Consider the following 22,442-nt stretch of genomic DNA (forward strand, 5'->3'; position numbering starts at 1 on the left):
AGCATTTCGTTAGCAAACATTTGCAGGAAACCAGTCGATAATCCTCCTAAACACTGATTTCAATACAGTACTTTCCCTTCAGAATGGCCGTCTCAACATGTCTAGACCCTGCGGTGCTGCAGAAGCGGCGCCCTCCCCTGTGGAAGGCGACTCCCGCCAGGTGGAACAGTCTTGTTGCAGCCGCGGTCCCTCTCCGGTGTGCTTTGTATGTCCGGCACGCCTCAGAGGTGCCGGCTCTCGGCTAGCCGCATCGTTGCTTAGCCGAAATAGTCCCGCTCTGCCGATATTAATAGCGGCGACACGAACCGCCGCGCTGCAGCGCCACAAGCTAGCATCGGGTTCGACGCCCGTTCGACGACACTCCACTCACGGAAGTCGGTCGTGCTGACTCTTGGTCCTTCGTAAACAACCCACACCTCCTGTTTACAGCCCTGAAGCAACAGTTACATCCTAGTCTCTTCCTGACTTGTACGAGGCAGTGTAACTACAATGAAATGAACACGAGAATGAAGGCTGCGCAATATTTAAAAGTCCGCAGCTCGTGGTCTCGCGGTAGCGTTCTCGCTTCCCGTGCACGGGGTCCCAGGTTCGATTCCCGGCGGGGTCAGAGATTTTCACCTGCCTCCAGATGACTGGGTGTTGTTGTGTCGTCTTCATCATGATCATCATGATCATCATGATCATCATCATCATTCATCCCCATTACGGTCGGAGGATGGCAGTGGCAAACCACCTCCGCTAGGACCTTGCCTAGTACAGCGGTGCGGGTCTCCCACATCGTCCCCTACGCTCTGTCAAGGAGTATGGGACTTCATCATCATCAATATGTTAAAACGCAAATTGAAGTCGAACGGAGTAAACAGTTCTTCTCTCTCTCTCTCTCATTCTCTTGTGATCCTCATGATGTGCCTTTATAGCACTTAAATGTTGTGACACATTTTCATTGGCTTTAAAGCAACATAATAATATGGTGCGATAGTTCCCCTTTCATAATTTCAAATCATTCTTTTTCATTGATTTCATCGCTATTGAGACCAATCATTTCGTCTCTGTGTCTTCAGTTCAATTAATATTCCTTGTTTCTGACCGAAAAGAAAAGAACTATGTAAGTATTTAGAGGTAGACGTATGTGTCTCGGTAAATTCCTTGCAACGAGCACTATGTCACAAGAACAAGATACACACGAGTGCTGGTTATGTGACAGTTTGACAGTTGGTGGAAAGGGCTATTGCATTTCACTCAGTCAGTGGACTGCCAATCAAGAAATACTATACATCGAATCAGACATTTTATGTACACTGCCTGACAAAAAAGGTGAGCCGACCGAGGTGGCCGAGCGGTTGTAGGCGCTTCAGTCTGGAACCGCGCGACCGCTACGGTCGCAGGTTCGAATCCTGCACCGAGCATGGATGTGTGTGATGTCCTTAGGTTAGTTAGGTTTAAGTCATTCTAAGTTCTAGGGGACTGATTACCTCAGAAGTTGAGTCTCATAGTGCTCAGAGCCATTTGAACCATTTGAAAAAAAAAGTGTATCACCCAAAGACATAGTCACCTACCAGAGTAACTTCGTACACGTACACACTATCGGCGGGTATGTGATTCGAGCCCCAATTCTGTCAGATAGAACGGTCACGAGAACGCGTTAGTGTTGTTCGTGATAAGTGTTGTTACCAGGTCTTGCAGGTACGTAAGAGCCGTGAACGGTATCAGCTGTTGAGTAATGACTCTAAAGCCTAGTTCACACGACGACATTGGGTTGCGCCACTCGTTGCGTGGAATGAGTTGCACGCAAGTGGTTTCATACATGACTGTGGACACGGTGACACCAGTATACACTTCAGTTTCGTCGTTTTGTAGGTTGGTCGGCTGGTTGTTTTGGGGAAGGAGACCAGACAGCGTGGTCATCGGCCTCACCGGATTAGGGAAGGATGGGGAAGGAAGTCGGCCGTGCCCTTTCAGAGGAACCATCCCGGCATTTGCCTGGTGTGATTTAGGGAAATCACGGAAAACCTAAATCAGGATGGCCGGACGCGGGATTGAACCGTCGTCCTCCCAAATTCGAGTCCAGTGTCTAACCACTGCGCCACCTCGCTCGGTCGTTTTGTAGGTCCCTGAGTTGTGTCTGAAATGAAACTTCTGGCAGCTGCACGTCACACGAGTTGTGATGGAGTTAAAGCTTGTTGCGTGGAATGGCTGCATAAGAAAAAATAAGTAACGTGTTTCGATTTCGTGACCGCATGAAGAAAAGACGTCAGCTCGGTTGCTCAGCATCCTTGATGAAATAATTTATAACTGAAGATCCAAGAAGTTCTTTTAATTATCGTAGAACGTCACCAGAACTGTTCAGGTTTTTTTTCTAAATGGTGTTAGTTATGCCAAAAGGAATAAAGGTACCCTAATATATGAAGCACTGTCGCCAGAACTGAAATTACATACCATATTGCATGCATTACAATTGAGAACACTCGGCATGCTGTAAGATACGGTTTTAGTTGGTGATGACGCTTTTTCATTAACAACAATAATTATTAACATTAACAGTTGTAAATATTAACATTAGCAACAATAATTATTCGAAGCAGGCCGCATTAAGAAGAGAATGGTTTGCAAACTACTCTCTTGAAGATAGATCTGTACAGCGGCAATATTTCAAAATTCTGACGTGTGAATGGAGAGCACTGCAGCGACGTTTTAAGTAGGTGAATACTGAATAAAGAATGCAGCTTCTTGAATTTCTATAGCCTTCCCTCCTGGCAACAATATTCCTTAATAATGAGTTGGCCGACACGATACGATGGGATTTTAGTCTTGTAGACGAGAGCATTGCCACAGCTAGAATTACACTTGCTTGTCTCTTTCTTAATTCAGTTGTATATATGCTCCTAACTCAATAAATTTTGCCTTTCAGCCCAGATACTGTCAAACCATCTATGTTATGGTCGCACATGACGGTCTCAGCGGCAGCAATATGTTGCTTATTTTTGTAATCAGCATCACTGAAATCCCAAAAACACATATGCAAAGCATAGATATCCAAAAAGCGAACATTATTCTCCGTTCCCCATTTCATATTTCAGTTTGTCTACACTGTACGAACGGACATAACCTCAAAACTCATGCATCTAGTGTTCCCAAAGTTGGAACACGCCGAAAGTGTTTAGCTTCACCAACGAGTTGGGCAAACGCGCGGCGCGCATGCGCAGTGGCCGGTAACGCAGTTGCCTGCAACCCAGTGTCGTCGTGTAAACTAGGCTTAAAGGACGAGGAGGTGTCAAGTACTCGTATGAGACAGCGTTATCAGCATCTGACAGAGTTTGATAGAGGTCACATTGTGGCTCTCACTTCGGCTGACTGGTCGAATCGTACAATATGCAGATTTGTGGGACATTCTGGTGTCACAGTGACCCGATGTTGGACCGCCGTGAGGGCAGCCATACCCGTCGTCAAGGCTCCGTCTGACCACCACAAGGAAGGATCGGCGTTCTGTGCAACAAGCGTGTCGTAGTTAGTTAATTACATGTTCCATAGGTCATTTTAACGATTCATTTATCGGAGTGATGTAGAACGTGTAAGTTTGCAGGGTATGTAGACATGATTAGTGTTAGAGAACACTTTTTTTTTTTTTAACAATGATTGAACTGTTCCATCCGATATGCAAGATATTTGAGACACGTGAAATGCAATACCTCTTCACATTTGCACTGCTTTCCAGAACGAGTAATGGATTCCCTCCAACATTCTGTGCCATCCCACACCACTCGTCAGAGACAAGCAGCAGCTGCAGTGGAGAATTGCCGTCCCATGCGCAGGCCGTCTTCAGCACCAAACCACAGCACAAACGGCTGCGTCTGGAGTGGTGGCCTGACCGAGAAGTATGGACTGGTGACGAATGACGTCGGCATTGTGTTCGTGGGTGAATTGTGGTTCGACACTATCCTAGATGACCATCACGATAGAGTATGGTCGTGCCCTGGAGGAGAGCCCTTTTCTTTCATCCAGTGTTTCGGAGAGGCACGGCAGTGTTGCTCCTGGCGTCCATCGGGTACGGCTTCAGGTCACGGCTGGTAGTGATGGAGGCCTGTGACGGCACAACGATATGTCACGAACATCCTGCGCACTGATGTGTTACCTCTTAAGTGACAATTCAGTGCTGCTATTTTTCAACAGGACAATGCACGTCCACACGTGACACGTGTCTCATTGAAATGTCTAAATGATGCTGAGGTACTCCCGTAGCCAGTGCATGTATGCAAACCAGTTAGACTGTAATATCCTACTGGTAAGTTATTGGTAAATTTGGCTCGATACTGTAATCACTGAAATAACATCACATACCCTCTCAACCTGTGAAGTTGAAGTTCGTTTCCTGTTCCCCTTCTGACTGTTTTTGTCAGTGTATATGGCCTCCAGAAGATCAGTCAACAGCCGGAGTTGTAGCATACACTTGGCACTCTTCGTGTGTGTGTGTGTGTGTGTGTGTGTGTGTGTGTGTGTGTGTGTGTGTGTGTGTGTGTTTTCGTAAGTTGAATTGTCTCAGGCATACGACCGCCCTGTGTGCATGAGCACACGTCGTCGTTGGCCCTGGGGGTTCACTGCGAGAAACACCCATAGTTCGGAGATATTTAATCGTATGTGAGATACACCGTCCTTTCTAAAAGCTCCGAGAGCTATTTTATTGCTGGCATGTAACCGACGTCGGCGGAGTAATTGGAGCAGTAGCTTCAACTAACAACTGTAAACAGCAGTTGTGCTTTTGACCAGTCATTTAGTTAGTTACGTGTTCCATTGATCAATAGCACGGAAAAACAGTTATGATGTGGAACGTGCCAAATGCACAAAAAACGCGCACAGAAAACAAGGTTTTTTGTTTACATTATAGTGTTATACCTAAATATTTCTATTATCTATCCCATTCCATTAAATGGCACAAAACGCATATATTATATCTCCAAATTTATTTACTCATATTCAAGAATTCATCTATGGAATAGGAGGAGTTGTCAAGGAGGTATGATTTCAGTTTGTTTTTGAAACTATTACTGCTGTCTCTCAGACATTTTATTTCATCTGGTAATTTATCAGAAAGTTTTATAGCAGCATATTTTACCCCTTTTGTGCCAATGATAGGTTATGTAAAGGATAGTGTAGATCTTTGTTTTTTCTGGTATTGTAATCAAGAATGTCGCTGTTCAGAATGAGATTTTCACTCTGCAGCGGAGTGTGCGCTGATATGAAACTTCCTGGCAGATGAAAACTGTGTGCCCGAACGAGACTCGAACTCGGAACCTTTGCCTTTCGCGGGCAAGTGCTCTACCATCTGAGCAACCGAAGCACGACTCACGCCCGGTACTCACAGCTTTACTTCTGCCAGTACTTCGTCTCCTACCTTCCAAACTTTACAGAAGCTCTCCTGCGTTTTAATGTCGCTGTTGATTTTAAACTGGTCCATGTTGTTGAGAAAAAATTTCATTACTGAGTAAATGTACTGTGAAGTAGTTGTAAGAATTCTTAACGTTTTGAACAGATGGAAAAAAAATGGTTCAAATGGCTCTGAGCACTATGGGACTTAACATCTATGGTCATCAGTCCCCTAGAACTTAGAACTACTTAAACCTAACTAACCTAAGGACAGCACACAACACCCAGCCATCACGAGGCAGAGAAAATCCCTGACCCCGCCGGGAATCGAACCCGGGAACCCGGGCGTGGGAAGCGAGAACGCTACCGCACGACCACGAGATGCGGGCTTGAACAGATGGAGTCGTCAGCAAAGGCAATCGCGTCGGTCGTCTGCTGCCATAGTCCCCTAATGCCAAATTTGGCCGCACTGTCGTAACTGATACGGTCGTCGTACGTCCAACATTGATTTTTGCGGTTATTCCACTCAGCACTGACAACTTTGTGCAAACGCTGCTGCTCTCAGTCGTTACGTGAAGGCCGTCGGCCACTGCCGTTGTACAGGGTGTTTCAAAAATGACCGGTATATTTGAAACGGCAATAAAAACTAAACGAGCAGCGATAGAAATACACCGTTTGTTGCAATATGCTTGGGACAACAGTACATTTTCAGGCAGACACACTTTCGAAATTACAGTAGTTACAGTTTTCAACAACAGATGGCGCTGCGGTCTGGGAAACTCTATAGTACGATATTTTCCACATATCCACCATGCTTAGCAATAATATGGCGTAGTCTCTGAATGAAATTACCCGAAACCTTTGACAACGTGTCTGGCGGAATGGCTTCACATGCAGATGAGATGTACTGCTTCAGCTGTTCAATTGTTTCTGGATTCTGGCGGTACACCTGGTCTTTCAAGTGTCCCCACAGAAAGAAGTCACAGGGGTTCATGTCTGGCGAATAGGGAGGCCAATCCACGCCGCCTCCTGTATGTTTCGGATAGCCCAAAGCAATCACACGATCATCGAAATATTCATTCAGGAAATTAAAGACGTCGGCCGTGCGATGTGGCCGGGCACCATCTTGCATAAACCACGAGGTGTTCGCAGTGTCGTCTAAGGCAGTTTGTACCACCACAAATTCACGAAGAATGTCCAGATAGCGTGATGCAGTAATCGTTTCGGATCTGAAAAATGGGCCAATGATTACTTTGGAAGAAATGGCGGCCCAGACCAGTACTTTTTGAGGATGCAGGGACGATGGGACTGCAACATGGGGCTTTTCGGTTCCCCATATGCGCCAGTTCTGTTTATTGACGAAGCCGTCCAGGTAAAAATAAGCTTCGTCAGTAAACCAAATGCTGCCCACATGCATATCGCCGTCATCAATCCTGTGCACTATATCGTTAGCGAATGTCTCTCGTGCAGCAATGGTAGCGGCGCTGAGGGGTTGCCGCGTTTGAATTTTGTATGGATAGAGGTGTAAACTCTGGCTCATGAGACGATACGTGGACGTTGGCGTCATTTGGACCGCAGCTGCAACACGGCGAACGGAAACCCGAGGCCGCTGTTGGATCACCTGCACTAGCTGCACGTTGCCCTCTGTGGTTGCCGTACGCGGTCGCCCTACCTTTCCAGCACGTTCATCCGTCACGTTCCCAGTCCGTTGAAATTTTTCAAACAGATCCTTTATTGTATCGCTTTTCGGTCCTTTGGTTACATTAAACCTCCGTTGAAAACTTCGTCTTGTTGCAACAACACTGTGTTCTAGGCGGTGGAATTTCAACACCAGAAAAATCCTCTGTTCTAAGGAATAAACCATGTTGTCTACAGCACACTTGCACGTTGTGAACAGCACACGCTTACAGCAGAAAGACGACGTACAGAATGGCGCACCCACAGACTGCGTTGTCTTCTATATCGTTCACATCACTTGCAGCGCCATCTGTTGTTGAAAATTGTAACTACTGTAATTTCGAAAGTTTGTCCGCCTGAAAATGTACTGTTGTCCCAAGCATATTGCAACAAACGGTGTATTTCTATTGCTGCTCGTTTAGTTTTTATTGCCGTTTCAAATATACCGGTCATTTTTGAAACACCCTGTACATAGTGAGAGGTAATGCTTGAAAATTGGTATTATCTGCACACGATTGACACCTTGGATCTTGGATTATTGAATTCCCGAACGATCTCCGAAATGGAATGTCCCATGCGTCTATCTCCAACTACCATTCCGCGTTCAAAGGTTGTTAATTCCCGTCGTGTGGTCACGTTGTCAGATGAATCATCTGAGAACAAATGGCAGCTCTGTCAATGCACTGCCGTTTTATAACTTGTGTACATGACACTAATGTCAACTGTATAATGCACATCGCTATCCCACTGCTTTTGTCATTTCAGTGGGTGTATTGTGGTTATCTGAGGAATGTGGTCATATAATAGTTTCACAGACTGTAATTTCTAACTCATTTTCTCACGTGTTAATGCTGTTATTTGAAAAAATTTGATCATTTCTTATTTACGGAATCGGCATTACAGTCTTACGAAGTAGCGATAATATTAATAACCTTATAAAAATAGTTTCGTTTCGTGGCCGAAGCAGAATTGAACCCCTATTTTTCCTTATGAACATTTCATTTTACCCTTCACGTGGTAATACCCCCAGGTTGGGCACCACCGCTCTAGATCGTGGAGCCTCTGGTTCGATTCCCGGCCGGGCCGGCGATTTTCTTCGCTCGGGGACTGGGTGTTTGTGTTGCACTAATCCTTTCAGCTCATGTTCATCGCCGTGCAATTCGCCGAAATGGCGTCACGTAGAAAGATTTGCAGCAGATGGTGCAACAACACTATCTAGGGTTATCTCGGCCATCAATGTTAAACGCTTAGGGGCATCAAACCGATCCCGACGGCTTGGACGACCTCCTCACACCCTTCCCGGCGAGAGGTGGTCATTTTGGCCAGGTTGCGGATTGGGCATTGCCGATTTAGCCACCGGTACCTGTTGTCCTGTCCGGTGACCCCGCCCCGCAGTGCCCCTGTGGTCATCCATTGACAGTGCGCCATGTTTTATTGTCCTGTCCCCGTTTTATTCACTCTCGTGTTGTCCTGTGTCTGCCGTCTACCGTACAGGAACTTTTAGCTGATGACGCTCGAGCAGCTGCTCGTGTCCTTAGTTTTATTACACTGACGGACTTGTCCACTGAGATCTAACGCTTTTATTTTGTTTATCTGCGTCTTTGTAAGTACTTTCTGGTGTTGTCCCCTTGTTTTTTTCTACGTTATTAGTGTACTAACGTTTGTGACTGGGCGCTAATGACCTTGTAGCTTAGCGCCCTAAACAAAACAAAACAAAAATCAATGTTATATGATCACGTTTTATCCCAGTGATGACATGTTACAGACGAAGCAACTGCTTGTATGAGGCAGCTACAGGGACGGTAACCACCAGTATATTGTTTAAAAATCAGTGTGGCGGCCATTTTAATTTGGGAAAACTGCACGGAACATGAGTCAGGTAGTCGGATTAGCACTGAGAATGCGAGTACATCGATCTAAAACTGAGACGTTTCATTCCATATTTATGAAGTACTACTTCTTTCACAAGGTAAAGTGCAGCTTCACGGAGAAGAGAGGATTACACAATACTTAAACTGATATTTTTTTTCAATTTATTGGCTTTTGGGACGTATCTATTCAGCCATCTCAATAGTAGAATGTCAAGTATGACGATACGAGCGGAGAAAATCGCCGAAAAGGCATGAAATCGAACCGGGACCGTTCGCTTAGCAATCCGTTGTGCTGACCGTGCGGCTACCAAGGCGCCTGAAATTGATATTCATCCATTCCTGAGCTTGAGAAAGTCAGCGACGAAGAATTTTGGAGTGTTACATTTTGGTAGACAGCGGACGCGGCAGAAGAGAGGCGGACACCTTGGAAAGGCCGTCCTCAAGGCTGCTGGTGACCAAGGCGGCATTGGAGTGGGCCAAGGGGACGAGCCCATCCGAGGAAGCGCCAGGCTGCGCGCCAGAACACACTTGGCCCGCGGCGTTCACGCTTCGAAACAGATACTTTGCTATTGTTTATTTTGTTGCCTAGCCGCAGTCTTCCGTCTACAAACCATAGATGTCTTCATTGTGAGTGATGGCTGTTTATTAACGTACGATTCTATAATAGGGTAGGCTTCCTCGGCCAGATTCAGTTAACATGAGTTACATTTTGAGTATCGTACCGCGTCATAATGAAAAAAGGAAAAGAAAAAAAAGAGAGAGAAAGCAAAGTATCGGCCCCGGCTACAGTGGCCTTTTCTGGGTCTACTGGTGTGCTTTAGCTGTGTGGAGTCAGTCACACAGCGAGGAAATTGAGAAAATGATTAGCCGGGAAATAGCAGGTTTGTCAGCTAGACAGTTAATGAAATAACCGGATAACCATTTCCCAGGAGTTTGTTTATTTGAAACATGACCAAGATTTCGGTACTACTATGAGCAACTTCTTCAGAGGTACCTACTGTTACATGTCAAGTGAATCACTAGTTAAGCAGATCAAGTCAAATGTATTAACTGTAGTTACATGTGACTTGACCTGGTTGGCTAGCGATTCACCTATCAGTTTTTCATGTACCCAATCTAATAGCAGGTACTTCTGAAGAAGATGCTCATAGTAGTATCGAAACCTAGGTCGCGTTCTACATCTACATCCATACTCCGCAAGCCACCTGATGGTGTGTGGCGCAGGGTACCTTGAGTACCTCTATCGGTTCTCCCTTCTATTCCAGTCCTGTATTGTGCGTGGAAAGAAGGATTGTCGGTATGCCTCTGTGTGGGCTCTAATCTCTCTGATTTTATCCTCACGGTCTCTTCGTGAGATATTCGTAGGAGGGAGCAATATACTGCTTGACTCTTCGGTCAAGGTATGTTCTCGAAACTTTAACTAAAGCCCTTACCGAGCTACTGAGCGTCTCTCCTGCAGAGTCTTCCTCTGGAGTTTATCTATCATCTCCGTAACACTTTCGCGATTACTAAATGATCCTGTAACGAAGCGCGCTGCTCTCCGTTGCATCTTCTCTATCTGTTCTAGCAACCCTATCTGGTACGGATCCCACACTGGTGAGCAATACTCAAGCAGTGGGCGAACAAGTGTACTGTAACCTACTTCCTTTGTTTTCGGATTGCATTTCCTTAGGATTCTTCCAATGAATCTCAGTCTGGCATCTGCTTTACCGACGATCAACTTTGTATGATCATTCCATTTTAAATCACTCCTAATGCGTACTCCCAGATAATTTATGGCATTAACTGCTTCCAGTTGCTGACCTGCTATATTGTAGCTAAATGATAAGGGATCTTTCTTACTATGTATTCGCAGCACATTACACTTGTGTACATTGAGAATCAATTGTCATTCCCTGCACCATGCGTCAATTCGCTGCAAATCTTCCTGCATTTCAGTACAATTTCCCATTGTTACAACCTCTCGATATACCACAGCATCATCCGCAAAAAGCCTCAGTGAACTTCCGATGTCTTCCACAAGGTCATTTATGTATACAATCCAAGCACACAATTGGTCTGATAGTCCATATGCTCTTACTTTGTTCATTAAACGACTGTGGGGACTGTGGGGAACTGTATCGAACAGTTCTAAATAAACAAACTTGTGCCAACTGTTATTTTATTAATTGAAGGTGGTCATAATTGCTGTTTAGCAGCCATCTCCAAGACGGTACTATCAAATAAATTATCCAGCAGGTTTCTCATTCAGAAATGGCAACTGAATTATGTTCGTTTTTTGCGCATGTCGTGTTGTGCCACGTGTAAGAAAGGTAAATGTCCACCAGCACGTGTAGGGATTCGACGGTGGCACGATCGTGGCCTATTGATACTGCAGTTTATCGTTACGTGGTAGTGATGCTCCCGTTAGTCGGGATCCCATGACTGTTATTTGACAGTCTAATGGATAGGTTCAGGATGGACATGTTCCGCGCATGATGTAATCGGTCTCGAGCACCTGGTGTTTGAGAGGACAAATACATTGTTCACTAGGTCACACAGGATCGAACTGCTACGTTATTTACCTTGAGTCACGAATTAGGCTTGTTTGCAACCAGAAAAATATGCACAGAGTGCGACAATCTGGAGCACCTTGGACTGTCCGCAAAGTGGCCACTGTTGCAGCTTCGCTTGACGCGAGAGCACAGAAAGGCGAGGCGATCGACGACAGGCAGTGTATGGAAGAAGCAGTACCTGTGCAATTTGATAAAATTCTCAGCCACATATGTGGTAACTTATTGAAACAGGGCATTTTTCCAATTAGACTGAAACACTCTATTGTTAAACCATTGCATAAAAAAGGGGATAGTTCTGATACTGACAACTGCCGCTCAATCTTGCTTCTGACAGCTTTATCCAAAATTCTTGAAAAAGTAATGTATTCAAAAGTAGCATCATGTATTTGTAAAAATAAAGTACTAACAAAATATCAGTTTGGTTTTCAGAAAGGCTTTTCAACTGAAAATGCTATATATGCTTTCACTGATCAAATATTAAATGTATTGAATAACCGAACAACACCCATTGGGATATTTAGTGATCTCTCAAAGGCTTTTGATTGTGTGAATCATGAAATTATTTCAGATAAGCTTAAGTATTGTGGTATGAGTGAGATAGTGCACAAATGTTTTTAGACATATTTAACTGGAAGAATGCAGAAGGTTTAAATTAACAGTACAGATAGTCTATAAAATTCAGCAGAGTCCTCTAACTGGGGATGTATCAAGAATGGTGTCCCACAGGGTTCAGTCTTGGGTCTCTTATTGTTCTTAATATATATTAATGACTTGCCACTCTATATTCATGAAGTTGCAAAGCTAGTTCTTTTAGTTGATGATACACGTGTAGTAGTCACACCCAAAAAGCAAGACTCAGCTGTGGAAATTGCAAATAATGTCTTTCAGAAAATTATTAAGTTGTTCTCTGCAAATGGACTCTCACTAAATTTGGAGAAAACACGGTTTAAACAATTCTGTATAGTAAATGGCATAAAACCATTGATAAATATAGACTATGAACAGAAGTCTGTTGCTAAGGCAGAATATTCAAAATTTCTGGGTGTGTGCATTGATGAGAAATTGAACAGGGAGAAACACACAGATGATCTGCTGAAACGGTTAGGTTCAGCTTCTTATGCTATTAAGGTTATTGCGAATTTTGGAGAGAAACATATCAGTAAATTAGCCTACTATGACTATTATCGTTCACTCCTTTCATATGGCACCATATTTTGGGGCAATTCATCATTAAGAGAAGTATTCATTGCACAAAAGCGTGTAATCAGAATAATAGCTGCAGCCCACCCACGATCACCTTGCAGACATTTATTTAACGAATTCTGGTAATTCACAGTACCGCCGCGATACATATATTCACTTACGAAATTTGTCATTAATAACCCATCCCAATTCAAAAATAACAGCGAAGTGCATAGCTACAACACTAGAAGAAAGGATGATCTTCAATATTCTGGATTAATTCTGACTTTGGCACAGAAAGGAGTGAATTATGCTGCCACAAAAATCTTTGGTCATTTGACAAATAGCATTAAAAGTCTGATAGATGGCCAACCAACATTTAAAAGAAAACTAAAAGAATTTCTGAATGACAACTCCTTCTACTCTATAGATGATTTTTTAAATGTGAAGTAGTAACTGTAAAAAAATTAATGATTTTGTGAAAAAAACTTATGTTAAAGCGAAACGTTCCACATCATTATGAAATGTCGTATTCATGATCTATGGAACAAGGATTAATGTATGTATGTATGTATGTATAGCACAGGACACACAAGCGGCCCTGGCTCAACACTGTCACTGCTGTTTCATATAGCCGAGTTACAGCGTTATTAAGACCGGTATCTATATTCTATCTTTGACATCTCCGTGGCATTATCTTTCAACAGTACAATGCTACACCGCAAGTTACCCGTCTTAGTCTGACCTATCACGATACAGGCGTTCGATAGTGGCCCTGGCGAGTCAGTTCTACAGCTGCCTTAACCCACTGATAATATCTGTTCATAGGTTGTTGAGAGACCAGAACGCCATTACCTGTCAGCCACTTCGATTGATGAAGTGTGTCATTAGTGCTGAAGCAGCAAGGATCGCAGCGATCGTATCTTTTATCCAAGCTCATTCAGACTCGATACGCAGCCAGGTAGGTGCTGAGAATAGCGGTTACGCTAAAACAACCGGTTTTTTTTTGCATATCCATTTTAACTTGACGGATACAACTGCTCAGAATAACCAGGCTCTGAAATTACCGATTTTCGGTTTTTTATTGCTTTTATTTCGAACAATAGAGTTAGACATCGAAGAAAAGTTAAAAAATTCTACTATTCCCTCAGACTTGCGTGTCATACGTTTCAAGATACATAGAATCAAAATACCAAATAAAACTGGTAAATAAATGAGAACTTAGTCCATCCACTGTTCGCCGCGTATCTCGAAAATAATACGGGTTTGAATACTACAAAAAATTCACCATTATTTTCCTACTGATTCTCATTTTTTAAATGTCTGTTAAAAAAGTCACTTTGTACAAGGGGATCATACCACTGAAATTACAATGAAATCCAGACCATTAGCTGCTTACAGGCGTTGATCGGTCATTACGAATAGTCATTGGTAAGGTTGAAGACTGAAGTTGGAGAACTCTATTTTTTGTATTATGTGGTCTGTTTGTAAGGGCTGGAAGCAGATAAAGGCATATTATATAGAAACAGACAACAAATAATCAATTTATGATTTTATTATAAATTATGTGTGAATTGTTTAATTTTTAATTTATTACTGATGCTCTTATTTCCTTTCTTTATTGTTTCGTAAAAAAGGCACCCCTTAATATTAACATTGCCAAATCCGTATCTCACCATGCCGACCCTGCGAAACTGTGGATACAGGCACAAGCGAAAGTGTAAGCGAATATAACTGTAGCTACTTTATAACAAGAGTTTGATTCACAACGGATTTTTTGCTGACAAAACAAAAAAAAATGTTCTTTTAAAAAATCAGCATGAACAATTTAAATAGTGGGCAAAATGGAACATGCACCAGGAAGAATTACTCGACAACATTTAAAATTTCAATAATTAATTCAGTGGCGAATAATTATTGTACACTGTAATCATAAATACTTGATCTGTAATATGTCGGCCTGTAAGTTGACTCCTTTCATCAGAATCATCATCATTCAAAGAGGATATCAATCTTACAGAAGCCTTTGATCTAAAACCAAAAATTTTAGCACCAGTCGTATGGCAAGTTGAACATAGGTTTCATACCCAGTTATCAGTAGAGGATAAAAATACCTCTTTAAACCGAGACCAAAAAATACCAGTTACCCAGAATTACAAAAAGGTTTCGTTTTTAACCGAATGCTTTTCCCATCCCTCTTTAAGAGTCGCTGTTCCCAGCTACAGGTGGCAGCTCCATGTACACTCTGCGTACTACCAAATCACCTACACTACTGGCCATTAAAATTGCTACACCACGAAGATGACGTGCTACAGACGCGAAATTTAACCGGCAGGAAGAAGATACTGTGATATGCAAATGATAAGCTTTTCAGAGCATTCACACAAGGTTGGCGCCGGTGGCAACACATACAACGTGCTGACATGAGGAAACTTTCCAACCGATTTCTCATGCACAAACAGCAGTTGACCGGCGTTGCCTGGTGAAACGTTGTTGTCATGCCTTGTGTAAGGAGGAGAAATGCGTACCATCACGTTTCCGACTTTGATAAAGGTTGGATTGTAGCCTATCGCGACTGCGGTTTATCGTATCGCGACATTGCTGCTCGCGTTGGTCGAGATCCAATGACTGTTAGCAGAATATGGAATCGGTGGGTTCAGGAGGATAATACGGAACGCCGTGTTCCAACGGTCTCGTATCACTAGCAGTCGAGATGACAGGCATCTTATCCGCATGGCTGTAACGGATCGTGCAGCCACGTCTCGATCCCTGAGTCCACAGATGGGGACGTTTGCAAGACAACAACCATATGCACTATGGGACTCAATTTCTGAGGGGATAATTGCCCTAGAACGTAGAACTACTTAAATCTAACCAACCTAAGGACATCACACACATCCATGCCCGAGGCAGGATTCGAACCCGCGACCGTAGCAGTCGTGCGGTTCCAGACTATAGCGCCTAGAACCGCTCGGCCACTCCGGCCGGCCTGCACGAACAGTTCGACGACGTTTGCAGCAGCATGGACTTTCAGCTCGGAGACCATGGCTGCAGTTACCCTTGACGCTGCATCACAGACAGGAGCACCTGCGATGGCGTACTCAACGACCAACATGGGTGCACGAATGGCAAAACGTCATTTTTTCGGATGAATCCAGGTTCCGTTTACAGCATCATGATGGTCGCATCCGTGTTTAGCGACATCGCGGTGAACGCACATTGGAAGCGTGTATTCTTTATCTCCATACTGGCGTATCACCCGGCGTGATGGTATGGGGTGCCACTGGTTACACGTCTTGGTCACCTCTTGTTCTCATTGACGGCACTTTGAACAGTGGGCGTTACATTTAAGATGTGTTCCGACCCGTGGCTCTACCCTTCATTCGATCCCTGCGAAACCCTACATTTCAGCAGGATAATGCACGACAGCATGTTGCAGGTCCTGTACGGGCCTTTCTGGATACATAAATATTCGACTGCTGCCCTGACCAGCACATTCTCTAGATCTCTCACCAATTGAAAACGTCTGGTCAATGGTGGCCGAGCAATTGGCTCGTCACAATACGCCGATCACTAGTCTTGATCAACTGTGGTATCGTGTTGTGGCTGCATGGGCAGCTGTACCTGTACACGCCATCCAAGCTGTGTCTGACTCAATGCCCAGGTGTATCAAGGCCGTTATTACGGCCAGAGATGGTTTTTCTGGGTACTGATTTCTCAGGATCTATGCACCCAAATTGCGTGGAAATGTAATCACATTTCAGTTCTAGTATGATATATTTGCCCAATGAATACCCGTTTATCATTTGCATTTCTTCTTGGTGTAGGAATTTTAATGGCCAGTAGTGTACAAATTTTATCATGGATTCCAACTACTACATCTACGTGTACATCTACATACATACATACTCCGCAAACCATTGTACCGTGCGTGGCGGAGGGTCTCCTGTACCACTTCTAGTCGTTTCATATCCTGTTCCACTCGCAGGTAGAGCAACAGAAAAACGGCTGTTTATGTGCCTCCGCGTAAGCCCTAATTTCTTATATCTTATTTTCGTGGTCCTTAACAAGAATGTATGTCACCAGCAGTAGGATCGTTCTGCAGGCAGATTTAAATGCCAATTGTGAAAATTGTCCCAATATTATTACTCGAAAAGAACGTTGTCTTCCCTCCAGGGATACCCCTTTTAGTTTCCGAAGGTTCTCTGTAACACCTGCATGTTTTTCGAACCAAATCTAGATCCCTACAGTTAAGGAATCTAGTAGCCTGGCTCCGAATTGCTTCGATGCTTCGTGTAATGCGGCGTGGTGCGGATCTCAAACATTCGAGCAGTAATAAAGAATACACTCCTGGAAATTGAAATAAGAACACCGTGAATTCATTGTCCCAGGAAGGGGAAACTTTATTGACACATTCCTGGGGTCAGATACATCACATGATCACACTGACAGAACCACAGGCACATAGACACAGGCAACAGAGCATGCACAATGTCGGCACTAGTACAGTGTATATCCACCTTTCGCAGCAATGCAGGCTGCTATTCTCCCATGGAGACGATCGTAGAGGTGCTGGATGTAGTCCTGTGGAACGGCTTGCCATGCCATTTCCACCTGGCGCCTCAGTTGGACCAGCGTTCGTGCTGGACGTGCAGACCGCGTGAGACGACGCTTCATCCAGTCCCAAACATGCTCAATGGGGGACAGATCCGGAGATCTTGCTGGCCAGGGTAGTTGACTTACACCTTCTAGGGCACGTTGGGTGGCACGGGATACATGCGGACGTGCATTGTCCTGTTGGAACAGCAAGTTCCCTTGCCGGTCTAGGAATGGTAGAACGATGGGTTCGATGACGGTTTGGATGTACCGTGCACTATTCAGTGTCCCCTCGACGATCACCAGTGGTGTACGGCCAGTGTAGGAGATCGCTCCCCACACCATGATGACGGGTGTTGGCCCTGTGTGCCTCGGTCGTATGCAGTCTTGATTGTGGCGCTCGCCTGCACGGCGCCAAACACGCATACGACCATCATTGGCACCAAGGCAGAAGCGACTCTCATCGCTGAAGACGACACGTCTCCATTCGTCCCTCCTTTCACGCCTGTCGCGACACCACTGGAGGCGGGCTGCACGATGTTGGGGCGTGAGCGGAAGACGGCCTAACGGTGTGCGGGACCGTAGCCCAGCTTCATGGAGACGGTTGCGAATGGTCCTCGCCGATACCCCAGGAGCAATAGTGTCCCTAATTTGCTGGGGAGTGGCGGTGCGGTCCCCTACGGCACTGCGTAGGATCCTACGGTCTTGGCGTGCATCCGTGCGTCGCTGCGGTCCGGTCCCAGGTCGACGGGCACGTGCACCTTCCGCCGACCACTGGCGACAACATCGATGTACTGTGGAGACCACACGCCCCACGTGTTGAGCAATTCGGCGGTACGTCCACCCGGCCTCCCGCATGCCCACTATACGCCCTCGCTCAAAGTCCGTCAACTGCACATACGGTTCACGTCCACGCTGTCGCGGCATGCTACCAGTGTTAAAGACTGCGATGGAGCTCCGTATGCCACGGCAAACTGGCTGACACTGACGGCGGCGGTGCACAAATGCTGCGCAGCTAGCGCCATTCGACGGCCAACACCGCGGTTCCTGGTGTGTCCGCTGTGCCGTGCGTGTGATCATTGCTTGTACAGCCCTCTCGCAGTGTCCGGAGCAAATATGGTGGGTCTGACACACCGGTGTCAATGTGTTCTTTTTTCCATTTCCAGGAGTGTATGTCGCACTAGCACCCTATATGCTGTTTCCTTTACAGATGAACCAGGGTTTCCTAAAATTCTCCCATTAAACCCAAGTCGACCATTCTACTTCTCTACCACAATCGTCACTTGCTCGTTCCATTTCATATCGCTTTGGAACGTTACTCCGAGATATTTAGACGTGATTCTTTCAAGCAGAACACTACTAATGCTGTACTCGAACATTACGGGTTTGTTTTTCCTACTAATTCGCATTAACTTACATACTTATACATTTTGAGCTAGCTGTCATCCATCACATCAACTAGAAATTTTGTCCGAGTCGTCTTGTGTCCTCCTACAGTCACTGAACTTTGACACCTTACTGTACACTCATCATCATCATCAGCAGCAGCAGCAGCAATCAACTGCAGATTGTTGCCCACCCTGTCCGCCAAATCACTTATGTGTATAGAAAATAATAGCTGTGGTAACACACGTCCCGGAGGCACTCCTAACGATACCCTTGTGTCTCATAGACACAAACCACTGGGCTCTCTTTCTTACGAAGTCTTCGTGCCACTCAGGTATCTGAGAACCTATTCCTAGCTCCGTTAGCAGTCTGCAGTGGGGTACAATGTCAAATGCTTTTTGGAAATCTAGGAATATGGAATTTTCCTAGTTCACAGTATATTATTTGAGAAAAGGGCAAGCTGAGTTTCGCAGAAGCGATGCTTTCGTTGAGGATGTTGGTCTGGAATTTTGCGGCTCCGTTGTTTCACCCTTATTACACACAGGAGTCACCTGCGCTTTTTTCCTGTCACTTGCGACTTTGGGCTTTCACGTCCGGGTTCCCGGGTTCGATTCACGGCGGGGTCAGGGATTTTCTCTGCCTCGTGATGACTGGGTGTTGTGTGCTGTCCTTAGGTTAGTTAGGTTTAAGTAGTTCTAAGTTCTAGGGGACTTATGACCATGGATGTTGAGTCCCATAGTCCTCAAAGCCATTTGAACCATTTTGAACTTTGGGCTTTGCGAAAGATTCACGATAAATACAAGCTAAGTAAGGGGCCTTGCCGTGGAGTACTCTACGTAAAACCGAATTCGGTTTGATGCACACTCACAATAAGTAAAATTTCTTTAATTACATTCCTTCCTAGTGTTTTAATTTTAATAACCAGCAGAGTACATATGCATGATGATTTCTTCTCGGGTTATCAGCCGAGTCAAGGCGTCGATCTGCGCCACGTTTCAACTAGTTTCCTACTTGTCATCTTCAGGCGAAGTGTGATCTTGTTGAAACGTTGCAGCAGAACGACGCCCCGACTCTGCTGATAATACGAGAACATTTCATCGTCGAGATTCGCCTAGAAAGTCTAAATCCGCTTAGAATACATACCAGTTTTTTCTAGCATTCTTTATCGTGTCATCCTCGAACTTGCAGTGGCTACGATGTGTAAATAAATGTGCTGCGGTTTGCGATTGCAGGCAGGAGTCGGCGGAGACGCTGAGAAGCGCAGCTCGGTTGCCAGCGGTGACAAGGAGGAAGAGGAGGAGGAGGAGGAGAGCGACAGCGGCAGCAGCGGAAGCGGAAGCGGCAGCGGCGACGACAGCGACGAGGAGATGGAGCGCCGGCGCGCCGACGAGCCGCCCGTGCCCGACGTGGGCGCGCCCGTCCAGCTGTACGTGTACGACCTGACGAGGGGCATGGCCGCCGTCATGTCGCACATGCTGCTCGGTCAGTACCCCGCACCGCACCCTGCTGCCCAGTTCCAAGAATTACCGAGCATACGCACCGGATATATTTCGCGTAGGCGGTGTTGTAAAACTACAGTGAGTGTTCAGTACTGAATTATACAAAGTGGTTTTACTAGAGGAGAAACTGTAGGAACGGTCCCTGAGAGGGTAAGGAGTAAAAATGGTGTTTGAATGGTTTGTGGGTGTCCCGCCGGATACGATCGTCGAATGCCCACGATATTTCGGCGAATAACCGTTCCGCCATCATCAGGTAGTGCTGATGCAATAGCCTGCCGCTAGTATTTAAATGCTAGCGGTAGAGAGCGGACACTGGATGATGTCGGGACGGTTATTCCGCCGAAATATCTTGGGCATTCGACGATCGTATCCGGCGGGACACCCAAGAACCTTTCAAACAGCATATACGCCGGGGAAGCCATGGTCATATGCACGTGCAGGGTGATTCAGCTGCCTGTACCCATGAGTTTTATGCAACACGCAACGCCTTCAAATATCATGTGCAAGATTTTTATATTCTCTCGCTGCTATGGTGAAGCTATTAGTCCTACGGGAAATAATGAATAGCGCAAGAAGGATATAAGATGAACATCAAAAAAAGCAAAACGAGGATAATGGAATGTAGTCGAATTAAATCGGGTGATGCTGTGGGAATTAGATTAGGAAATGAGACGCTTAAAGTAGTAAATGAGTTTTGCTATTTCGGGAGCAAAATAACCGATAATGGTCGAAGTAGAGAGGATATAAAATGTAGACTGGCAATGACAAGGAAAGCGTTTCTGAAGAAGAAAAATTTATTAACATCGACTATAGATTTAAATGTCAGGATGTTGTTTCTGAAAGTATTTGTATGGAGTGTGGCCATGTATGGAAGTGAAACATGGACGATAAATAGTCTAGACAAGAAGACAATAGAAGCTTCCGAAAGATGGTGCTACAGAAGAATGCTGAAGATTAGATGCGTAGATCACATAACTAATGAGGAGCTATTCAATAGAATTGGGGAGAAGAGGAGTTTGTGGCACAACGTGACTAGAAGAAGGGATCGGTTGGTAGGGCATATTCTAAGACATCAAGGTATCACCAATTTAGTATTGGAAGGCAGCGTGGAAGGTAAAAATCGTAGAGGGAGACCAAGAGATGAATACACTAAACAGATTCAGAAGGATGTAGGTTGCAGTAAGCACTGGGAGATGAAGAAGCTTGCACAAGATAGAGTAGCATGGAAAGCTGCATCAAACCAGTCTCTGGACTGAAGACCACAACAACAAGAACAAAATTTGTTCTGGGGTACGTTTTCGGTTGAGGCATTTTTCTTGAATAACTCGGAAACTGTGGCGGCCTGCGAAAATGCAACCCAATACAAAATCTAACTACATTAAATTTACTACAAAAACGTTCTGTTTATATGTTCTGTAGGAGTAATAGCCTACTTTTCTGGAAGTGAGCGAGAGAATATGAAAAGCTCATGTGCGGTTTTTGAGGGCGTAGTGGGTTGTATCACGTGTGGTTTCTGTAGGTGTTGCGGGGTGCATAAAACCTATGGGTAGAGGCAGCTGAATGATACTATATAGCCATAAATGCGATTCAAGGGAGCTACCCTCCATCTCAAGGTGGTGAGAAAAGATCTTTGACAGTGTAGGTTTCAGTGATGTAAAAGACAAATGAGAACACACCAGACAAGTGGGTATGTTCTGTCTGTACTAGGTCCACACTCCAGTGGCAGTTAACTTGAGTACCATCATGTAGGTGCCTCATTACTCTTCATACCAACAAAGACGTGTCGTCCAGCATGAGTGACGGGGTCACACCTGTAGCAAGTGCAGACACGACTGGCCTGTGAGACGTTGTGGAAGGATGACTGGTCCCACGAAGGGGTCGCCAATGACTACAGCTATTGCTTCTTAAAAGATTAATCATATATACCTTACACATGTATTATGCACAGAGTGTTATATAACTATATAATCCAGGCTGTTTCATTGGGCGTGTCCGCCGGCGGAGGCTGGGTGCACAAACTGTGCACGTTTACAGAGATGGGAAAACGGGTCGCTTGTGTTGGTCAACATTGTGTGCAAGGGTTGGAACTTAAATAGTGACAACTACTTATTCACAACCAATACAAAAGAGTTACATGTTTGTACCTCTTACTGTCCTTCAAAGCAGTCACCAGCGTTGTGTATAACCCGTCGCCAGCGAATTGGAAGGCGTAGTATACCATTAGCAGAGCCTGCTCTGTTGATGGTGCGAATGGAGCGAGCTACTGCTTGTCAAATCTCTGGAACAGTTCTGAAGCGAATGCCACGAAGTGATTCCTT

At 45.0% G+C, this 22,442-nt stretch overlaps 1 protein-coding gene across 4 annotated transcripts in view; it reads left to right on the plus strand.

Moving 5' to 3' along the window:
• The window catches only part of LOC126162929 (uncharacterized), a 263,303-nt gene that overhangs the window by 102,274 nt on the left and 138,587 nt on the right, over positions 1–22,442 (plus strand). For all 4 annotated transcript variants that reach the window (XM_049919745.1, XM_049919748.1, XM_049919747.1 and 1 more), the window contains exon 2: positions 19,858–20,107. In XM_049919745.1, the coding sequence (XP_049775702.1) occupies positions 19,858–20,107 (250 nt within the window). The remainder of the gene's footprint in view (positions 1–19,857; positions 20,108–22,442) is intronic.

Source organism: Schistocerca cancellata, chromosome 2 (genome assembly GCF_023864275.1).
Source record: "Schistocerca cancellata isolate TAMUIC-IGC-003103 chromosome 2, iqSchCanc2.1, whole genome shotgun sequence".
In the NCBI taxonomy this organism is placed as follows: domain Eukaryota; kingdom Metazoa; phylum Arthropoda; class Insecta; order Orthoptera; family Acrididae; genus Schistocerca; species Schistocerca cancellata.